General features: G+C 40.3%; 1 protein-coding gene across 1 annotated transcript; it reads right to left on the bottom strand.

Annotated features, from left to right (window-relative positions):
- Positions 1 to 17,502: 17,502 nt before the first annotated feature.
- LOC137498957 (uncharacterized) lies at positions 17,503 to 23,612 on the bottom strand. The gene is made up of 3 exons (XM_068226843.1): positions 23,570 to 23,612; positions 20,033 to 20,345; positions 17,503 to 18,443 (listed from the first exon to the last, which is right to left on the bottom strand). The coding sequence occupies exons 1-3, from the start codon at positions 23,610 to 23,612 to the stop codon at positions 17,546 to 17,548; spliced, it is 1,254 nt and encodes a 417-aa protein (XP_068082944.1). The 3' UTR covers positions 17,503 to 17,545.
- Positions 23,613 to 24,400: the final 788 nt, after the last annotated feature.

Below are 24,400 nucleotides of genomic sequence, written 5' to 3'. Positions count from 1 at the left end.
CCTGTACGGAGATGACTTTGCTTTGCTTACTTCTTCTAGAGTTGTGCGCGATAAACTTAAAGAATATCAGGTAACATAATTATCAGAACATTCACTCCTGAGTACATCTTTCAGGTAGTCTATGAAGAATATTTACATTCATGTAATCATCATAATAATTGTATTTTATTGTTGTTAATGTCATTGAAAACATCCGCAGATGGCGTTTCAATAAATTTTGAATACTTGTAAAATATATTTAATTTTTCATTCCCTAAGTGTGATGGATAAAATGTCCATTATTATAATTCATTCATAATCGATTTTGACCACCTATGGACCATGTAAGTAACTCTTCATGATTTCAGTTTCCTGTGGCGCTAGTATTCCTTAATTCTCTTGCTTACAGCTTCTTTATTTTCAGACGTCCATTACTGTTCGTTCCTGGTTGCTTTTTCTGGCTCTGTGAACAGCTTAAATGTGTGTCTTGTTTCTGAGGTGGACAACGAAACACGACCTAATAAGATCAGAGTTAATTTCGATTACAATGCGGCCGTGAAAATTCAATATTCATCGATTACAGTTTCTTATGTTCTTTTAATGCATGGTGTTAAGTTGTTAAGGATTGAGACCACGAGTGGAAAAACGTTGTCAATTATATTGATATGACATACTTCTGATGGTATCGCGTGAATTGGGGGGTATAAAGAGGGACATAAATCATTAGGTTTTGAACAGTGGAGTAATCTAATTCAAGAAAGCAGAGTTCCTTAAATTACTGGCCCATTAGAGGAAATACCCTGTTGATATACACAAATACACACAAACACACACAAACACACACACACACACACACACACACACACACACACACACACACACACACACAAACACATAGAGTTGTCCATCTCAAGTTGTTCTGTTGTGGATGTCTTGATCCATGACGTTCATTTCTTGCAGATCCTTCATGGTGTTAATAAACCATTGGTCATAATAGTTGCCTTCCTTATTGGGCTGGTTGAAATGGTAAAAAAGAAAAGAAAAAGAATCTTTGTGAGTCTGTCGTTTGGCATTCTTGAAATTTGTCCAAAGAATTTAACCCTTCGTTTGCGTATGGTGTCTGAAATCCTAATAATGTTATTTGCTTTACGCCTCACTAACTACTTTTACGGTTTTCGGAGACGCTGAGGTGTCAGAATTTAGTCCCGTAGGAGTTATTTTAAGTGAAAGTAAATCTACCGACATGAGGCTGACGTATTTGAGCACCTTCAAATACCAGCGGCCTGAGTCAGTATCGAACCTGCCAAGTTGTGGTCAGAAGGCCTGCTCCTCAAATGTCCGAGCCACTCAGCCCGGCTCTGAAATCCTGCTGCATGTTTTATATACGTATTTGTTACTGCGTAATCGGTTTGTGTCAGTACATTGTTGGTCCGAAAAGTTTTCTTACAATATTTTTTTCCTTCTTCTCGATTTCTTCAATGTCTTTTCTGGTTGTTTATTCTAGGCATTCTGAAGCATACAGGCACTCTGGTTGGATTACTGTAATGATAATATTAAGAGATTTAATAATAATAATAATAATAATAATAATAATAATAATAATAATAATAATAATAATAATAATAATAATAATCTTAATTCGAAAGTCTTGCCAGAATATCTGAAAGAGCATCAGACGTTCCCTGAAGTACATACTGCTATATACTGTGCAGCACTTGCCGCAGTACGACTGAACAATGGAAAGCCACTTTTGCCTAACAATAAGTCTGTCAAGAAAAAATTGAGAGAACCACCTTGGGCAAAACGCCTGAAAGAACGCATCATCCAAATCCTCCAGGACGTGAATCGCCTGCAGCAATACAAGAATGGAGTAAGAGGAAAGCGCCTAAATAACAAAATTATACGAATTCTGAAAATCAGTTCAAGGCAGAGTCTGGAGGAACCTGGAAGCATAGTACTACAAGAAACCCTCGAAACCATAAAACAAAAGTTGGCCGCATTATCCAAGCGCCTCAAAAGATACCAAAACACCACAGAGAGAAAATCGCAGAACGCAATGTTCGAAAGAAATGAGAAACAGTTCTACAACAATCTGAGGGAGAGAACACAAGATGCAGCACAAGATGGAAATACGCCCAGCGAAGAAAAAATTCACAGTTATTGGTCGGGAGTATGGTCGAACCCAATAGAGCACAATGCGGAAGCCCATTGGATCAGTGAACTGAAAGATAGAACTAATGAAGTGAAGCATGTGGCAACCAAGGCTGTTGAGATCGGAGAAATACAACAGAGCATCAAGAAACTGCAGAACTGGAAGGCCCCAGGCATTGATCGTATACACAATTATTACTACTAGAACTTTACATGTACTCATTTCCTTCTGACTCAACATTTCCATAAATTTTTAGACAACCCGGCAACATTCCCAGCTTTCCTGTGCACTGGCATCACATATCTGAAACCAAAGGATGAAAATCTGAAAAATCCAGCAAAGTATCGGCCTATAACATGTCTATCTACTCTATATAAGATATTTACATATATAATAGCCAACAGAATTCGGAAACACTGCGAGGAAAACCACATCATTGCCGAGGAGCAAAAGGGTTGCAAGAAGAATATCAAGGGGTGCAAGGAGCAACTGATTTTCGACACTGTGGTCCTGGAACAAGCACACCATAAATCCAGGAACCTATACACGTGCTTCATTTACTATCAAAAGGCCTTTGATTCAGTACCACACACTTGGCTCATACATGTTCTGGAACTATATAAAGTTGACCCCTCAATCATTCACTTCCTGAAGACGGTAATGGCAGACTGGAACACCTCACTTCACGTTTCTCTAAGAAACTGCAGTGTTACAACAAGACCCATACCAATACGACGAGGGATCTTTCAAGGGGACTCACTGAGTCCATTACGGTTCTGCATGGCATTAAATCCACTATCCTACCTACTGAACACATGTGGGTATGGATTTAGCATTAAGAATAAGCGAGAAGAGCTATTCAGAATCAGCCACCTACTCTATATGGACGACATTAACCCTTTCATTCCCACATTATGAATTCAGCTGTGGAAAATTTTTAATTCAGTATTTTCTGTATTAATACAATGCACTAAACACAAACATTTGTTGTTTAATATTTTTTATCAAATAATTTATTTTTTACATCATGTTGTTCAGGAACAACAATGGGACTCGACGGTCAAATGAAAAGGGAAATATAATACTAACACAACAGATGGAAACTATTAAAAAACTGGAATAATATACACATTATTTGGTGAAATTTTCACTCTTAATCATACTAAGTACAAAAATGAAAATAATAATGAAAAATAAAATACAAACATTATGAAACAATTACATCCGAAATAAAGACACCAACGTTTTTTTCAACATGCAACGACTACTTCTTGTGATAGTCACTGAAGCAATTCTTTTTTGCTGTCAAGCACAAATGAACACCACATTTTCTGCACATGATATGTGCAAAGCCCTTTGGGCAAAGTTTGCACCGGCCTTGCTTCACATCATATTCTGGCCAATGGCCAATATTGTCATATCTGACATCAGCAATTGGATTTGTTGATACTTGCACCTTCCTCTTCTTTGGATTCTTCTCACTACTGCTGGGTCTCCCTTTCCTTTTCGCATCGACTTTCCCACTCTTTGTCAGGCCTGTTGATATATCAGCCTGAAATTGCATCAGAGAGTACTCACACTTTTTCCCTAGTTGCTCTTGATGTCGCCTGTACAACAGCCAGCTGTTTACGACTGCTACCCCTAGACACCAGAATACCAGTCGCATATACCACTTCTTCGATCGTATGTCAATTCTATAAAGCTCCAGAAGCATGTCAGCTTTATCGACCCCTCCCATGAATGTGTTGTACTCTTTTACAACAAATGGTCGATCCACCTCCACAGTCTTCTTTTCTGTAGCACACCACCTCTTACATTTCGATTCAGGCTCTATGGCAGCATATGATGATATGAAATTGATGGCTTTCCGATCGAACCACCGAATCAGGGAAAGGTTAGACTTGGTTTCAACTCTCCAGTCTTTACTACCACGCCCCATTTTCTTCAGATCTTGCTCATTTGCCAAAGGACATTTTCCCATTCTATCCTGTCTAATTGTCCCAACGCAGAGTATACCTCTAGCTTTTAGTGCTACTGCAAGTTGCAGGGATGAGAACCAGTTATCAAAGAAAACTTTGAAATTTTGTCCTTCGGGTAAATCTTGACAAAGTGCCATTACGATGTCCCCAGAAAAACCAAGTCCGAAATCACCACAGGTGCCTTTGCCCACATAAGGACGAAAATTATACATAATTCCAGATGAACCTGCTCGCATGAAAATTTTGAACCCCCATTTGTGGGGTTTGTTTCGAATATATTGTTTCAAGTAGCTGCGACCTTTGAATGGCACAATCTGTTCGTCGACAGAATTGTATTCTTCGACTGGAATTGCATTCATACCTTGAAGAAGAGTGTCAAGCAATGGCCTTATTTTAAATAATTTATCGTGTTCTGGGTGAGTGCTTGGTTTTTGTTTAGTGTTATCCACTATATGAAAATATTTCATAAGTTTTTGAAACCTATTTCGACTCATTATATCTGCAACAGGAGAGTATCTACATGATGAAGACCAGTACATTTTGGTAGCTGCCATTTTTACAATTCCCATATGGAGCAAAATCCCCAGAAGCTGCTCAGTTTCAACCTCAGTACAGTTGAGTACCTCTCCATCTTTTTGATGAGCATACAAATTGCTTTGAATACAGATTTCTTTTATAATATCATTTGTAATAAAAGTTTTAAAATACATTAGAGGAGTTTCCAAATTTGTTGGAGACGGGGGTAAATAATTGCCCCATGTGGTGTTTGGAGGTTCAAAATCTACTTTTTTGAATCTCCACTCATCTTTACGTTTAATTGTTTTGTTGGGGACACTGTTTGTTATTTCTGCACTTATTGTCTTAGACAATGAAGCACCACTGGATAAATTTGAAGTTATAGTAGTCCCTGGTGAAGACGAATTTACATCAGATACACTGCAGGTAGTTATTTCAGGGTTAAAAGGCAGAGACTGCTGTGAATGAACTTCACTAATGATATCGACATTCTGAGCTTTGTCAGTACCACACACTTTATCACATATACGGAAGAGCTCATCATCATCAATATCATCTGAGAAATCACTAATTTCTGATAAATTTCCATCATTTACACCATCAACAAGTTCATGAATTTCCTCAATAGTCATATTTTCTAAATCCAAATGTTCCATTGTAAAACTGTCTTTAGCTTACCAAAAGTTATAAACATACACAAGCTTTCGTAGTTTTAGCCTATAATTGAAACCCATCTAGTAGTCCAGTAATAGTACCACCTGAAATAAAGTAAATGGAATACTTGTGAGAATTGAATCTCCACTTTTCACTCATTTTATCAATCTAAACAGCCAAATATAGTATTATTTGGATCTTGACAATTACTAACCTTGCAGTCCCAATGTTGTTCATGGACAACACACATGTTTATTGAGGTGTATTATCAATTCATAAACTATTTAGTTGATAATTACTATATCACAGCAATAATGCAGGCATAACCTTCAACAAAGTAACAAAGAAATAACAATTCACTGCTGAAATAACAATCAAAAGATTATAAATACACTACACAAACAGCCATCCCTAGACAGCAACTTAACCTGACATCCAAGTCAAAGAGATTAATACATCTGAAGTAGATTCACGCACCACCAAGTGGCAAAATACCATACTAGAAGCTTGTTGTCCCTCAACAACAAGGGTATTTAAAGGATTGATAAACATAATACTGTACATAACAGCTTTAAATACGATGTTGTCTAGGAACAACACTGGGAATGAAAGGGTTAAGCTGTATGCCTCTACCAAACCCCATCTCCAACATCTCTTCTCAATTACCAAGACGTTTTCTTCAGATATAGGCATGCGGTTTGGATTGGACAAATGCAGAACCCAAACTGTCATCAGAGGATCCTACTCAGCACAAGGGACACCTTCTAGTTTAAGCGACGAATCCATACAACAGCTGGAGGAAGAAGGAATGTACAAATACCTCGGTTTTCATCAGAGCACTCGTATGAAACATGCCGACATCAAGAGAAATGTTACGCAGCAATATACAACACGTCTCAACAAGGTACTATCATCAAAACTGACAGCTAAACATCTTACCAAAGCAGTCAATACGTACGCCGTACCACTGCTCACATACTCCTTTGGTATCATAAAATGGACCCAAACAGAACTTCAGCAGTTACAAACGAAAACAGCAGTTTCACTCACCCGGTACCATATGCACCATCCTAAATCTGCAACCGAACGTCTTACACTCCCGAGATCAGAAGGTGGTAGGGGCTTCTTATCCATTGTCAATTTACACAGCAATCTGATATCAAATCTAAGAGAATATTTCCACTCGAGAGCTGATACATCGTGTCTTCATCATCCTGTTTGCAGAGCTGATATAAACTATACACCTCTCAATTTGTCGTCGCCAGAAATGCCTGTTTCTACCCCACCTACAAAAGAGATGAATATGGCCATGTGGAAACAAAAACCTCTTCACGGGAAATACCCCCATGAACTGGATCAGCCTCATATCGACAAACCTGCGTCGCACGCTTGGCTGACCTACTACGGTCTTTTCCCAGAAACAGAAGGATTTGTTCTGGCCATCCTAGGTCAAGTAATTGCTACACGGAACTACCGTAGATTTATCATGAATGATCCAACAGTTGTCTCAGACAACTGCCGCCGCTGTTCCAGAACTACAGAGAGCATACAGCACGTCATCTCTGGTTGCTCACACTTGGCCAACACCGATTATAAGCACCGACATGATCAGGTAGCAAAAATCATTCACCTGAAACTTGCTGTAAAATGTGGATTTCTTCAGTCATCAACTGCATATTGGAAATATACACCTCCACCCATTCTCGAAACTCTTCATATAAACTACTATGAGACCGAGAAGTCATAACCGATGTCACGCTCAGCAACAATAGTCCAGATATTATTCTAATCGATAAATCAAAAAGATCCGCATCCCTTATAGAAATTGCTTGTCCAAACACCTCCAATCTGCAAACAACAATAGCCACAAAGATATCAAAATACACAGAACTGGCAATAGAAATACAACGCCTGTGGAAACTAGAATCAGTCACCACAGTTCCAATAGTAATATCATGTACCGGTGTTATCCCAAAATACTTGCACAGCTCTCTGGCCGCATTAAACCTGCATCATCACACATACGTAGAACTACAGAAAGCCACCCTTCTGAGCACTTGCCACATTGTGAGAAAGTCCCTAGGAACGACTTTTCCTCTGACTCACGCCAAACAGCATGAAGTTCCAGGCCGCAGTTCCAGTAATACTGAAGAACAGATTCCCAAAACGGGGGCATAAGAAGTCTGAAGTTGTTTGTATTTATTGTATAAATGCATATCTTGTAATTATTTCTGTTGTAAATATTTGTACATATATGTACCTGTAGTTTCATAATCAAGAGGGTGACTCCTTGCTTAGGCCGAGTCAGCCCATTATGTTACCGGCACAAGCCGAGCCTTCCTAAATTGATACAAATAATAATAATAATAATAATAATAATAATAATAATAATAATAATAATAATAATAATAATAATAATAATAATGTTGTTGTTTTTTGGGTCATAAGACCTTAGACTGATTTGATGGAGCTTTCCATGCCACCCTATTCTGTGCAAACCTTTTCATTTCTATGTAACTACGATATTCTACATCTGCTCTAATCTGCTTGTCATATGCATACCTTGGTATACCCTGCCATTTTCACAGCCTGCACTTTCCTCAACAAATAACTGAAAAAGCCCTGGGTATCTAAGATGTGTCCTTATCATTCTATCCCTTCATCCGTCCGCCTCCGTAGCGTAGCGGTTAGCACTATTAGCTGCCGTCCTCGGCAGAACACTTGGTGAGTTTTGGAAACATGAACGTGTCTTTACAAATTGTTCTGACCGCTGCTTTATTTATTCATCCTCTTAACCCATGACAATAGTCACCTACCTCCTCTAAGGATGTCCTTCCCTTCTTCTAGAGTACAAACTGCATTTCAGTATTCCTTTGGCCATCCAAGTCTCTGGCATTCGCCTAGACGTCCCAGTTACTGTATTCTTTCGGCTTTTGTATAGGAAACATCTTCTTTTTTGAATAAAAATGCTATTGGTTCGGGGCGTCGACCTATAGAGATATTTCTCCCCTACTTGCACCATATGTTGTATGTTGGGTATTCAGCTCGAAGGCTGGTTTGATCCTCCACAGCTCCCCCAACAGCTATCATAAATAGCCTAGGCGTCACTGAAGAGGCATACTAGGGAAGTGGGGGAGTGAGGTAGTTTCCCGTTGCCTTGCTCACCGAGCCAGAAGTTGCTGTTGCACATCAGTCTGCCAAGCCCACTGAAATACATGCACCAACCGACCCTATGGGCGATATTTTCACACAATTTATAACAGGGACTGGCTGCATAAGGAATGGTATTACTAGCATCACTCATATCTCAGTTATTTCTATGTTGTCAAAGCCAAGGATGAGAATGAGACACTAACAAATTTATTCTACGCCATACCAGAAGACATAGTGTACTGTAAACACTACATGCACCATATGATATGAAAAGTGGCAAAGCAAAGTCATCTCCATACAGGCCATGAAGGCACTTGGAGGGGTGAAAGGCAAAGGCTTCCACTATCCGTAACCTCCACACTTGATGGGGTAGAGTGGTTAGCTCTACGCCCAGTCGCCTTTGCCCCCAGGAATTAACCTGGTACTCATTTTTGGTGTAGGCTGAGTAAACCTCAGGGCCATATGCCATATCCAGAAGTGGAAATCTCCTATCTTAAATTTTACGACTTCCTGACGGGGATTCGAAACCAAGTCCTTGCGGCCGAAGCGAGTATGCCTTTGCAACCTCGGCCAGGCAGCCCCTATATGATATAAACCTGCGTGTAATTATAATTGCGGAAGTGTAGAGCGTTGAATGTGAGGAAAGGAACGTTAAGGACAACACAAACCCCCAGTCCCCAGGCCAGGGATATTAATCATTTACAATTGAAAACCCCTGAGCCGGCCGGGAATCGAACCCGGGGCCGCCGGGTGACAGGCGGACGCGTTGCCTCCTACATCGCGGGGCCGGACCCATCTTGTTCTTTCTCCAATAGATAATAGAGAAACACCCAGCTACCTTCATTCCTAACAGGTCGTTAAATTCGACATCACTACCGCCAAATACCTCGAAATTAATGTGTGCACCGTCATTAAAATTGCCTTCATATTTCGATACTCCTCGGCTATAAAAAGTGCAACATTTAAAGATCTTGATACTTTTCCCTCGGTTACAGGTTAAAACGTATAATTTTGCCCTATTTCAATCTTTTGGCTCGTCTGGCAGATTGTGCCGCAATCTTGATTTTGGGCCGGGGGAGAGGAGGGGTTGTAATATTCAATACTTTCAGGTAATTATAGCTCAAACGTATGCAGGTGGTCATGATTACCCCTTAGTTGTACGAAAATTCCGCCAAAATAGTCAATGGACAGACACACAGTCGTTACTATTTTATTTATATAGGTAGATTAGCAGTTACGCGCGGCTTCGCTCGCGTCGATTACGTAATTTGATAAAAGTAATCGTTCCTCGCCACTGTACTAAGACATTATCTGAAAATCCTTAGGTATAAAAACTCACCGAAAAATAGAGTTTCATTTACGCCAGAAACTCTTTGTAAATCACGTTTGTTACCGAGCTCGATAGCTGCAGTCGCTTAAGTGCGGCCAGTATACAATATTCGGGAGATAGTGGGTTCGAACCCCCACTATCGGCAGCCCTGAAGTTGGTTTTCCGTAGTTTCCCATTTTCACACCAGGCAAATGCTGGGGCTGTACCTTAATTAAGGACACGGCCGCTTCCTTCCCAGTCCTAGCCCTTTCCTGTCCCATCGTTGCCACAAGACATATCTGCGTCGGTGCGACGTAAAAAAACTATAAAAAACATTTGCCTTTCCGGGATAAGACGACAATGCGACACAGAATTGTACATGTGAGAAACAGTCTTGCCTCAAGACGAAAAAATACACGTTTCTTTTAAAGGAGATTCCATATACCATTTTCCATGTCTGTAACATTTCCATTTTTTAAGATGTACGTATCCTCAAAAAAAATAATTCAACTCATTTTTCCACTTCCTTTCACCCCCGTTAAATGCCAGTTAAGTGCCATTTCCGAAAACAAAAACGTACCGGCTCCTGCATTTTTAAAGGACTTTCCAAATACCAAGTTTCTTGTCTCTCACATGTTAAGTTCTTGACAAATACTGTACATACCGGTACTTATTTTAAAAATTCACCCGCTTTTTCAATTCATTTCAGCCCCTAAAATGGATTTTCCGAAAGCGAAAAAATACGTGTTTCATTTTTTAAAGGAGTTTCTAAATACCAGTTTTCACGTCTGTATATGTCTGTAACACATTCAGTTTTTGAGATATAAGTATTGTCATGAAAATAATTCTAATTGTTCTTCACTTCTTTCCACCCTCTTAAGTGAACTTTACGAAAACAAAAAAGTACGTGTTCCTATATTTTTAAAGAAAATTCAATATACCAGCTATCACGACTGTGACAGCTTATACGTGATATGAGTATTCTCATGCACGGAATTCAACTACTTTTCAAACCCCCTTAAGTCGATTTTCCAAAACCTAACATACACCGCGTATCTTTATTTTTGAAAAAGATTCCAAATACCAATTTTCACGTCTGTAAAATAGTTAGTTTTTGAGATATAAGTATCATCATACAAAGATATCAACTAATTTTTCAATTAATTCACGCCCTGCCCCCGTAAGTGGATTTTCCGAAGACAAGAGAATAGGTATTTCTTTACTTTGAAGGAAGATTCCAAATACAAATTTTCATGTCTGTAACATCTTCTGCTTTTAAAATGTAAGTATCCTCATGAAAAAACTCCTTTTTCAGCCGCCCCCACCCTCGACCGTTAATTTGAAAACCCCCTCCCCCACTCAAAAATGCGTGTTTTCTTTTTAAAAGAGATTCCAAATTCCACTTTTCACGTCTGTAACCTTCAGTTTTTGAGACGTAAGTTTCGCCATAAAAAGAATTCAAATTTTTCCCTTCCTTTCACGCTCCCACTTAAGTAATTTTTCCGAAAACAAAAATATACGTGGTTCTTTATTTATAAAGGAGTTTCCAAATACCAATTATCACGACTGTAACATATTCAGTTTTGAGATATATGTATGCGCATAAAAGGTATTCAACCAATTTCCCCCCAACTTTTCACACCCCCCTTAAAGGAATTTTGCAAAAACAAAAAACAAGTGTTTCTTTATTTTTAAAGGAGATTCCAAATACCAAGTTTTACGTCTGTAAACTTTTCAGTTTTTGAGATATAGATACCCTCATTTAAACATTTCACCCCCCTATTCACCCCCTTAGCGACGGAATACCCAAAAATCCTTCCTTACTGATCACCTACACCCTAATACAAATGTATCCTATAATTTCTGTTCTTTATATCCAGTAGTTTTGGCTCGGCGATGATGAGTCAGTCAGTCAGTCAGTCAGTCTGTCTGTCTGTCTGTCTGTCTGTCTGTCTGTCTGTCTGTCTGTCTGTCTGTCTGTCTGTCTGTCTGTCAGGACATGTTATTTTACATATATAGATAAGAAATCTGCTCCACGTACGAATACAACACCTTTTGGGCTATTTCCACTGGACTTAGCCTGCAAAACCGACTTTTCATGGTATCTGCCTTATTAATTCTCGTATCGAAATGATGCATATGAAAAAATGTTTAGAAATTTATTTCCATTAAGGCAGCTAGATTTCCATTAAGTTTGGTTGTGTATATTTTGCAGGAGTGCAAAATCACGGTTTCGGCTTCGTATAAACCCCCAGTCATTTCAGGGATTTAGAAACAATATTGTTCCTAAAACCTACTCAAGGACAGGCGGATTCTAAACATGAATTTTGGTCGAAATATATCTAGTAATTTTCAAGTTATAGATAAACAGACAGACACCAAAGCTAAAAAATATGCGGATGGTCATTATTACACCTGAAACCGACAACTGTACGGAAATTTCGCCAAAATAGTAAATGTACAGGCACACGGTCGTTACGATTTTATTTATATAGATTTTTATTATTATTACCATTTTAATAATTAATGTGCTTAGCCATAGAAAAGCGATTTCATGCAGGTGTTCAACAATTTAAACTCACTGGAAAGGTACTCCTGTTTTACATTATGATAATTCGTGAGAGACTCCTACCAATTCAAGAACGCTTTAATTAGAAAGCTGACTCCTATATTTAGAAAGGGATACACAGGATGTTTCAAAAATGTATGTATTTATTTCAGGTATGTATTTATTATACACTGACTGACAGAGCAAATGCAACACCAAGAAGGAGTGGTTCGAAAGGGATGAAAGTTGGGGAAAAAACAGAGACGGCACGGACGAATAATTGATGTTTATTTCAAACCGATATGCAGGTTACACAATGCGCACGGCATCGACTCAGTAGGATGTAGGACCACCGCGAGCGGCGATGCACGCAGAAACACGTCGAGGTACAGAGTCAATAAGAGTGCGGATGGTGTCCTGAGGGATGGTTCTCCATTCTCTGTGAACCATTTGCCACAGTTGGTCGTCCGTACGAGGCTGGGGCAGAGTTTGCAAACGGCGTCCAATGAGATCCCACACTTGCTCGATTGGTGAGAGATCCGGAGAGTACGCTGGCCACGGAAGCATTTGTACACCTCGTAGAGCCTGTTGGGAGATGCGAGCAGTGTGTGGGTGGGCATTATCCTGCTGAAACAGAGCATTGGGCAGCCCCTGAAGGTACGGGAGTGCCACCGGCCGCAGCACATGCTGCACGTAGCGGTGGGCATTTAACGTGCCTTGAATACGCACTAGAGGTGACGTGGAATCATACGCAATAGCGCCCCAAACCATGATGCCGCCTTGTCTAGCGGTAGGGCGCTCCACAGTTACTGCCGGATTTGACCTTTCTCCACGCCGACGCCACACTCGTCTGCGGTGACTATCACTGACAGAACAGAAGCGTGACTCATCGGAGAACACGACGTTTCGCCATTCCCTCATCCAAGTCGCTCTAGCCCGGCACCATGCCAGGCGTGCACGTCTATGCTGTGGAGTCAATGGTAGTCTTCTGAGCGGACGCCGGGAGTGCAGGCCTCCTTCAACCAATCGACGGGAAATTGTTCTGGTCGATATTGGAACAGCCAGGGTATCTTGCACATGCTGAAGAATGGCGGTTGACGTGGCGTGCGGGGCTGCCACCGCTTGGCGGCGGATGCGCCGATCCTCGCGTGCTGACGTCACTCGGGCTGCGCCTGGACCCCTCACACGTGCCACATGTCCCTGCGCCAACCATCTTCGCCACAGGCGCTGCACCGTGGACACATCCCGATGGGTATCGGCTGCGTTTGACGAAGCGACCAACCTGCCCTTCTCAGCCCGATCACCATACCCCTCGTAAAGTCGTCTGTCTGCTGGAAATGCCTCCGTTGACGGCGGCCTGGCATTCTTAGCTATACACGTGTCCTGTGGCACACGACAACACGTTCTACAATGACTGTCGGCTGAGAAATCACGGTACGAAGTGGGCCATTCGCCAACGCCGTGTCCCATTTATCGTTCGCTACGTGCGCAGCACAGCGGCGCATTTCACATCATGAGCATACCTCAGTGACGTCAGTCTACCCTGCAATTGGCATAAAGTTCTGACCACTCCTTCTTGGTGTTGCATTTGCTCTGTCAGTCAGTGTATGTAGACAATCAAAATAGTTCATTACAACATGTGACGGATATGCTTCATTTCCGAGTTATGGCCTTCACAACACTGATCAATGGATAGGTAGAGGCGGCCCGATTGCTTGGTCTCCATGCTCACCTGATCTGAACCCTCTCGTTTTCTACTTGTGCGGCCATTTAAAATCATCGGCGTATTCATCTACGGTACCTGATGTGGAAACCCATCGGAATCGAATTGTGGCATCGTGTGAGGACATACGCAATACTCCTGGAGTTTGACATCGTGTTCGCAGGTCAATGAGACGTCGATGTGGGATCTGTATTCAGGCAGGCGGTGGACATTTTGAACTTCTTTTGTAATGACAATGACCTGCGGAAGAAAAACTTTTCGGTGAATTTCAGTGTTGTGAACTCCGTAACTCGGAAATGAAGCATTTCCGGACACATGTTGTAATGCACTATTTTGATTGTCTACATGTAACAAATACATACCTGAAATTATGCCCCCCTATTTTTGAAACCGATTCATAATGGTTATTGACGGATTATTCCTTGAAAATCTAGTGATCACGGATTTAATTCCTAGTTTTGATCAATATTTAAGAGATTTTTGAAAATATTAAGATATTAAAAGATTGTGGTGACTTGAACTCATGGAAACAATTCGGATATGGAATGATAAAAGCTGAACAGATTGCGTTCAGATGTCGCGAGTAGCATTTGGGAGATCATCTCCACGGATGTCACTTTTACGTAATCCATTAGCATAAGCAGGATATGTCTGGCCGAGACGGTAAAGATATCGTTGGTTCACCCAGAAGTACGTGGGTTCGATTGCCCACCAGAAAGTGAAACAATTAATTATACGAGTTTTCCACTTCTGGAGTATCTGTAGCCTTGATGTTCACTCGGCTTACATAAAAAAATACCAGGTTAATTCATGGTGGCGAACCACCATATCCTATTTAGTGTCGAGGTTGTCGATAGTGGAAGACTTTACCTTCTGCTCCTTCAAGGGCCTTCATGGTCTGTACAGAGGTGACGTTGCTTTGCTTTATTAGCATAAGTGATATGGCAGCCACCTTGATGTATCGTTGAGGCTGAAGAAACCACTGCATGGTAATTTTATGCGTGGCATGTTTACTCTGCGCGATATTTTATTCTACACTAGAAGGTAATTTATTTCCAAACGTCAGACTCTCTCGCGATATTTACAGATAGACACACAACACTAATGTTATTGCTTATGCATTTTACTGCAAAAGAAAATCGTCAACATCAGCAGCAAATTTTATTCGCTACAGGGCCCGTTTCACGCCATTTTGCGACTAAGTTTTGCATTGCAGACTTTGCTGGTGGTTTTTCCAAAACACTTCCAGTCTTAAACTCTTGCGCAAACAGCTCCGCGCAGGTTTGCCATGAATCGTACTTCGCATAACACTCGACAATGAACACGCGCTGTTTTATCATTAGCACCATTTTACGTTGCATTGAACTGGTCACTCCGCGTACTCGGGAGCTGCGTACGCGCAGACATGTGACAGCAGACGATTGGTGCATCCAAATCACGGTTTCCAGCATTTCCTGTGATGGGCAGTTCTGCTCTTCACTAACATGGGTCACTTCCGCGTCAGCCTTACAAATATTTTCCGGGCCAAATGTATTTTGCGCGTCCTTTGTGTATATATTATTATTGCATACTCCTTGGCTAAATGGTTAGTGTGCTGGCCTTTGGTCACAGCGGTCCCGGGTTCCGGCAGGGTCGGGAATTGTAACCATCATCAGTTAATTTCGCTGGCACGGGGACTGGGTGTATATGTCGTCTTCATCATCATTTCATCCTCATCACGATGCGCAGGTCGCCTACGGATGTCAAATCAAAAACTTGCACCTGGCGAGCCGAACATGTCCTCGGACACTCCTGGCACTAAAAGCCATACGCCATTTCATTTTCATTTAATTATTACATAATAACATCAACAACAAAGTGAGCTATGCATTCATCCCATATTCAAAGGCCACTGACCTTGTCGGGAATCGATCCCGATGATGGCATCCTAGAAGTTTGCCGTGGTCGTCTGTTGCATGCTGAAGGCTAGTAGAGAAGTGGAAACTAACTAGCAGCGCTACCACAAGCAAACCTCGACACAGAATATCTCCTCATTAAAGCCTGGGGTTCAGCTGGGGACCCCCATCACATTTCCGGGACTTGATGTTGCACTGGCTTTCACCAGCTTAAGTTTAGTAAAATAAAAATAATTGCTATAGGCTATTTCAGCAACTACAGTACAAATGCTTCCGAAACGAAATGTTAGATGCTTAATATACATTCGTTATAATTTATAATAAAATTGTTCGGAATGTTTTGAAGCGTGGGAATCAGCAATTAAATATGTTTTCTCTTTTGCGGCTAGATAGGGTTTGCATTACAAAGATACATAATTCATTTAATACTTCCATCATTATTTTCCTAAATAGCTTAAAAGTTATATCAACAACATCTTTTCCAATCTACTGGCCTTCAGTTCAGAAGTCCACGGGTTCGATCCCCGACTGGGTCAAGGGTTAACTTTCTCTGGTTAATTCCACTGGCTCGGGGGTGCGGTAAACATATTCTAGAATCTCTGAGATATTTCTTCGGAACTTTTTTTCTGATTATTGCTGTACAGATACATTAATTTAATGTTTTACGCTACCAATTACTTTCTGATGAAAAATTGGCTATGTTATAGAAAATAGTCTGGAACGAACTGTTAATAGGTATTAAATACATACACCATGCAAAATGTCATGAAAATAGCTTCTATTTGTTTTTCAGTCAGGATGAAAATCTTGTATACAAATTATACTTACGTCAGTCTGTCGAAACCAAGGCAGAACTAATCCTAGGAAATACCTCAAAAGGAAACAATTAAGCCCGGTTCACACTAGATGTGCCGAGCCGTTCTGAGCAAGACTGATCAAAAATCGCTTATATGTAATTTAATGGAATCGTTCTCACTTCATGTTCCGAGCTGTGCAAGGAAAGATCAACTGACCATCTCATCGGTCTCCATCCGATCTGAGACCGGAACGGCTCGGCTGGGATCGTCAATGATCGTCTAGTGGGAACGCGTGAAAGGCCAAGGGCGAATAATCAACAGGATGCCGCTCCTCACTTGTGCGATAACCATGGAAGACGAAAGATTAATCGAGTGCGTGCGTGATTATCAAGAACTGTATGATTTATCGCACAAAAAATACAGCGACATGAACCACAAGTTGAAGCTGTGGTCCGAAATCTCCAAGAAAGTTGGACAAGGTAAGTAAACAAGAGAGACAATAATTGTTTTTATTTTAAATTGAAATTGCTGATGGACATACAAATTATGTACAACAAGACGTACGAACATATAAGAAAATACATGTATAGTTCTGTAAAAATGGTATAAACTGAATCAACGTACAAAATAGAAATTTTTATAAGAGTGTAAAAAAAATCGGAGCCAAACACACGTTATCAACTGATTAATATTTTTCACTTTGACACTTGGCATTGGCTGAAGTTTTTCAATTTGTAATTAATTTAAAATGTTTGTAGATAAACTAAGAAGTAAATTTCAAATTATTTAGTTAATTAATGCAGTTCGAGGGACTTAACTAATTGTAAGTGAAATGAGAGACTATATTCTGTCATTTTGCCATGGTACACTACCTGCGGGGGAATTGAAGTATGTCTTGAATTTCTCTCTGGTGTTAAACGCGGCCTGTTGGGCATTTGCACAGAGACGTGGTAAATTAGTCAAAGCACTTGCAGTTTCTTCATTTGATGGCGCACTTTCCATGAGATGTAGTCGATCATAGCGCAAATAATTATGGAGGATGCAAGTGGTCAGAATTATATTTTCAACATAATCGGGCTTAGAATTAATTTTTCTTAGGTAAATGCGAAACCTCTGAGTTAGAATACCAAACGCGTTTTCCACCACTCTTCTCGCACGACAATGTCGGTAGTTGAAAATTCGTCTGTCAGTGTTATCTTGCACTTGATTCTCGGGGTAGGGCCTCATTAAATAGGTTTTTAGCGGAAATGCAGAATCTCCTAAAATCACGTGAGGTGCTGAAATATCTGATCCGGGCAGTACAGAGTCTTCTGCAATGTTAAAGGTCCCGTTATGAAATGCATTTCCTAATGGAGAAGACAAAAAAATGCCACTGTCACTGTTTTTGCCGTATGATCCTATGTCCACTGCTATGAAATTGTAATCAGCATCAACTAAAGCAAGCAGAACCACAGAAAAGGTCTTCTTGTAGTTAAAATAATTGGAACCACTATTAGAAGGGGCCATTATTTCGACATGCTTTCCATCAAGGCAGCCAATGCAGTTGGGAAAATCCCAGACATTCCGAAATGTGTTTGGAATCTGCTCCCAGTCACTTCTGCGCGGAGTAGGTATGTAGATTGATAGTAAATTATTTATTATCGCTTGGCACACCTGACGAACAATCGCATGCACTGTTGAGTGCCCAAGACGGTAACTAAACGCAATGGTTCGGAACGAATCTCCAGTTGCAAGAAATCTGAAACAAAAATAGACCAGAAATTGTAATTTAACCCGATTTTTTTTGCTATTTATTTTACATCGCACCGACACAGATAGGTCTTATGGCGACGATGGGATAGGAAAGGACTAGGAATGGGAAGGAAGCGGCCGTGGCCTTAATTAAGGTACAGCCCCAGCATTTGTCTTAACCCGAAATTATAATTGCGTACCTATTAAATTATTCTTTCTTATAACATACATCCATTGCATGATAGCTTATATTAAAAGAACCTAATCTATCAACAATCTTCGACAGCAGCCTATACTAGTAGTTCCGCGTCAAAACTGTACAGCGAATTTCGCGTGCCAATTTCGACCTGTACCGCGTCACAGACAGAAAGACAAACAGATAGATACATTTCTCTAAAATTCCAGATTTATGCACTGAAAAGGCCCCCAATATGAGAAAAAGACAGACTAGTCAAATTTCGTCAGTCTCACTGACATTCGTCCAACATGACGACCTTTTTTTGTTATTTACATCACAAAATATAATTTTTTGTCAATACCGGTATCGTCAACAGTCTGAAACGTGATTGTCTTTTATTTGCAGAACCGCACAAATGTAAAGGACGCTGGGAATCCCTCAGGGCTCAATACCGGAAACATACACGCAGCGCAAAAGCCACAACTGGACAGGAAGCTAACTCACCATCCAAATGGAAATACGGGGAACTGATGGAGTTTCTACGTCCTTATTTAAGGGACAAAAAAAGACTAACATCCATCATAAGGGACGATGGTGAACATGAATTTCACCCAGGTGAAGAGGACGAGGGTACCAATCAGTTATCACAGGTGAATGAGGAGCTTGATCACTCTTCAAAAGCAACATCTATAGCTAGTAGCAGCCCATCTACTTCACAGTGTAAAACTCCAGTAACGTTCACTCAAAGTAATAAAAAACAACGAACACAGCAGACTGCAACTAGCGTGCTGATGAAACATGTTCTGGAAACAGAAAAAAGAAAAGAAAGAGAAGACGATGAGATAGACCACTTTTTTTCGTCTATGAAGGGTACCTTCCGGAAATTTTCCAAATTCGATCAATTGGTAGCTAAGCAGCAAATCTTCAAAATTATAACAGATATTGAAGCACAAAGATGCCAGTCACAACATTTCTCTCAGTATAGCGAACAGCAACCTCAGCGTCCTCCTTATTACCATCCCTCTTCAAGAACTCCTTCGGAGCACACATTTCCTACACCATCACCCATTTCACCTCAGGAAAGGCTCACTTCACCATCGATGCCATCATCTCCCAATCCACAGTTCATACCAGCGAGCTACCCACAGAATCAAAACCAAATTTCTGCCCGTTCGGATTCATCTGTTGGGCAGCCGCCCGCCCAAGGGGACCTTATCCGTTTTATAGCAGCATTTCAAAAGAATGAGTTAAAATAGGCTACATTTTTCAACAAGCACTTAATTTATTTTACTGCATTTTTTCTGTAATGTGTTCATTAATATATTTCAATAAAGTTAATTTTTAGACTTTGCAATGGCATTTACCTGAATTTATCCCTAACCATCCCTATACAAAAAACAAAAATTTGGTTAACTTACCTCAAACATACAGCAAGTTTTTCAGCCGGCGTGATGCATTCTCGGAACGAAGTATTCATCTGTTGAATATCTGCTTCTATGAACCCCAACAACCGCATAAAATCGTAATGCGACATACGGAAGTACTGGTAGAATTTTGATTCATCGTCAACTAACTCGGGAAATAAGGTGAAAAATTCTCCTTCTCCTTTTCGCTTTGTCAGCATTTGATGCACCCAGAACCTCCGACTGGGCCTATTCTCCTCTTCTTCGTCCAAAATCAAGGCAATTTTAATTAATGATTCGATTGAAAAAGGCATTTTAATATTTGGCACTGCTGTTTACTAGCGGACCTACTGGGATAGACTGAACAGAACAGGGAGACCGAGCGTGGATCGGCTCGACCGCGGAACGTATAGTGTGAATTGGCCTGGATCGATCCACGCCCGGATCATGACTTGCTCAGAACGGCTCGGCACATCTAGTGTGAACCGGGCTTTAAAGACAGATTATTCCTCTAAAATTTTGCCTTTGGATAGACTGAAAAACTTAACAGTTATGGATTAACTCAGTTTAAACCGAAAACAAATGGCTTTCACTATAAAAAATTATATAAAATAAACACGAAATGCAGGGTGTTCGGAAACTATACGTTTGAACTTCGTGGCAGTGTATGGGACACTGAAATAAAGAAAAAAGTCCATATGAACTTAGGTCTGGAAACCAACCGTTTCCGAGATATGATAAATGATGCCATCTTCGTGGTCAGCCACACCCCGTACATTTGCAACCGTTTTCAAACGATGTTGATGTTCTTTCTTCTAAGTACCAAGCACCACAATGATTGTCAGCATCATCCAACAGTTGGTCGCAACATTTGAAACAGTTAAACATTTGTCATGATACCTCACGCGTTTTCCAACGAGGAGATTTCGGACGTCCATTTCATGTACAGATGTGCCAACGGCAATGCACGGGACGCAGTGCGATTGGACCACGGAGCTTATCCTGACAGAAAGCAGCCGGAGAGTCGTGTATTTACGAGATCTCATCAGTGGAAATTTCCGACTCGTTGGCTGAATGGTCAGCATATTGGCCTCCGGTTCAGAGGGGTCCTGGGTTCGATTCCCGGCTTGGTTAGGGATTTTAACCTTCATTGGTTAATTACAACGGCCAGGGGGCTGGCTGTTTGGGCTGTCCCCAACATCCCTGCAACTCACACATCACACATTACACTATCCTCCACCAAAATAACACGCAGTTACTTACACATGGCAGATGCCGCCCACCCTCATCGGAGGGACTGCCTTACAAGGGCTGCACTCGGCTAGAAATAGACACACAAAATTACAAATATTATCAATGGAAATTTTCCGTTAATGCTTGGGCAGGTATAATTAAGGAGCTTGGTTGTTCGGATCTCACTTCTTGCCTGGTAAACTTAATGGTCGAGCGTACTTCTATTTTTTGTCCAACACGAGCTAAGTGACGATTCGGAGGATATGCCTCTTCGGAACAGACAGCGTCTTTGCTACATGGATGACCCGGCACCGGCTCACTTTTATGTGAAAATCGACAGTTCTTATCCAGAAGCTTCCACAACAGCCGTATCGGCCATTGCTTACCAACATCATGGCCTCCAAGGTCCTCCGATTTGAATCCCCAGGACTGTTCTTCTTTGGAAACATTTGAAATATTTAATGTATTCGCACCCTATTGCTAACGTTCATTAACTTCAGAAACTAATTTACAATGGGGTTCAACTCATTAATGAGATGCCTGGGATATTTGAACGTGTACGTCTCGTAATGGGGAAATCATGATGATGGCCTACCTTATGAGGAACGGTGATCATTTTTGAGCATTTGTTATAAAGCTCTCGTCTACAGTGTTACGGTAGTGTTGCCACTGAGCACCTGTACTCACAATGATGTCTTATCTCGGAAACAGTCGGTTTCCAACCTAAGTTTGTTTGGACTTTATGCCTCTTTGCAGCGTTCCACACACAGCCCGGTCGTTTGTACCTACATGTGACGGAGTGGAACTTAGCCAGTGACATACATAGGCATCCTCTGAATCATTGGCATAGAAAACGTATTAACGGTAGAAAACAATATTTTCAGGGGAAGCAAGAAACTTATTTCTGATCACTTTATTTTATTACTGGAAGTGCTCAGCAATGGAGAGCATGCGCTTACGTTTCTTGATGCAAATAGAATTTTAAAATTGCAGTACAAATTTATCTGTAAAATCCTACTTTCTGGAAGTAAAACATAGAAAACCATTCCTTAGTCAAATTTGGAATTGCTGTTATTTATACATTATATACAAATTCTCCTCTAAAATAACCGATAGCGCTCATCCAGGAAATTCAACATTGATAAAAAGTTTGTCTTTTAGGCGTCACGAATAATAATTGGTCTTCTTTCAAGGTATTATTGATTGCCTGCGAGTGACAGTCCCGTTTACTCCTTTGCTCTTTTTGTTTTCCATTTTCGCACCAGGCAAATGCTGGGGCTGTACCTTGATTAAGGCCACGGCCGATACCTTCACTCTCCTAGGCCTTTTCTACCCCATCGTCACCGTAAGACCTATCTGCGTCGGTGCGACGTAAAGCTAGATTTTTAAAAATCCTATGCTCCTCCCATATTCCCATGTCATTAAATTATTTTTATATTAGGTGAAAGTAAAATTCGCTCTTAAGAGTCTAATCCAGCTGATAGCATTTATTTATTTATTTATTTATTTATTTATTTATTTATTTATTTATTTATTTATTTATTTATTTATTTATTTATTTATTTATTATTAACTTATATTTGTGGCGAAGTTAAGGCTCACGGCCCTCTCGTACACTTAGCCACTAATACTAGTTTTGATACAAGTTGTGTTAAAAGCATATCACATTCTGCAACAAAGACAAAGAAGTCCTCATTCATCATAAAGGCAATATTAGATTTGAAAAGAGTTACCGCTTCTTAATTGATACCATGGCCTTTCATGGTTTTCTTTCTTTCTTTCTTTCTAATACAGATTTCCCTGTCACACGGCATGTAGAAGTGTCCTGAAAGCAAGAAAATCATATCCCCAGAATCGAAATAGTTGTTTGCAATCATGTACGTCACGACCATTAAAATCATGGGATTCTTATGGCGCCTGTACATCAGTCAGCACATATCTACATATTTCATTTGACAGTCAAAAATGACAGCACTCTTCTGACACTAGGAGAGACCATATGTCCACTGCTACCAGCAATGCCGACGTATGAACTTTCTACCTTCTCCGCACCAACTGCTGTGCAATTACAAAGTAATACGAGGTTAACAACCACGTTTTCAGTGTCATTAAATGTCACATAGAAGTGCGACATTATCTGTGCCGTTGGCGTGGCCATTTACTATCTTCTCAATGAAAATGTAATAAAACTGGAATATTTGGCAGTTACTTTCTTTCCCTTGTCAATCCCCCAATCCTTTGCATCAGATTAAAGATGAAACTATATACTGTATAAAAGGAAAATAAAAAACTCAATTCTTCACCCTTAAAGGTATATACCTCTCTCCTTACGAGAGCTGTCGATAACAGCATAGATAGCCATATTTGAGTGTCATCAAAACATTATTTTAATGAATTCATGTTTATGAAGCGATTGGTGACTGAACTCTTTTAAAGGGTCGATAAATAACGACCCCGTTCTGGAAGGGGAGATGTATAATTTAATTTATTGAATATAGGTCTAATGTTTTCTGAGGTCAGGAAAATTGTTCACACAAGGCGAGTTAAGAAAGATGAGTAGAAACCGACACGGCGTATTTGGTCGGAGCAACAGAAATTACAACAATAGATGAAAATGAACTATTGTACAAGGAGGAAAGCTCAAGAAATGTTGATTCCGCGTGGTCTTAAGTGACCAATCCCCGTAGAAGAAGAAGAAGAAGATTTTTTCTTAGAGAAACAAGGACTCAGTGTTCTGCATGCGATTTGGATTTTATAATCCTTAAATTTAATACATACTAAGTCCAAATATACTACAAGTTCCGTATTAAAACATTTCTCTCGTAAGTATATACTATATAAAAGGCAAATCAAAAATTCAATTTTTCACCCTTAAAGTATATAGTTTCATCTTTAATCAGTTGTAAAGGATTGAGGTATTGACAAGGGAAAGGTTGTAACTGCCAAATATTCCAGTTTTAAAATATTTTCATTGAGATTACAGTAAATACATATTTATTTTGATCGCAGATTGGGCTAACGATTGTTGAAATCTCGATTTTTTCCCCACTCTACACATAAGTAACGTTTCGAGATGGAATACTTAAAACTTACAGATATTTCATGCAACTATTATTCTCTTCCTCCTGGACTCACTCACTGACTTGGGGT

The sequence above is a fragment of the Anabrus simplex genome, chromosome 3, assembly GCF_040414725.1.
Source record: "Anabrus simplex isolate iqAnaSimp1 chromosome 3, ASM4041472v1, whole genome shotgun sequence".
Lineage (NCBI taxonomy): Eukaryota > Metazoa > Arthropoda > Insecta > Orthoptera > Tettigoniidae > Anabrus > Anabrus simplex.
The sequence above is the reverse complement of the archived record's forward strand: the minus strand, read 5'-3'. Positions and strand labels throughout refer to the sequence as shown.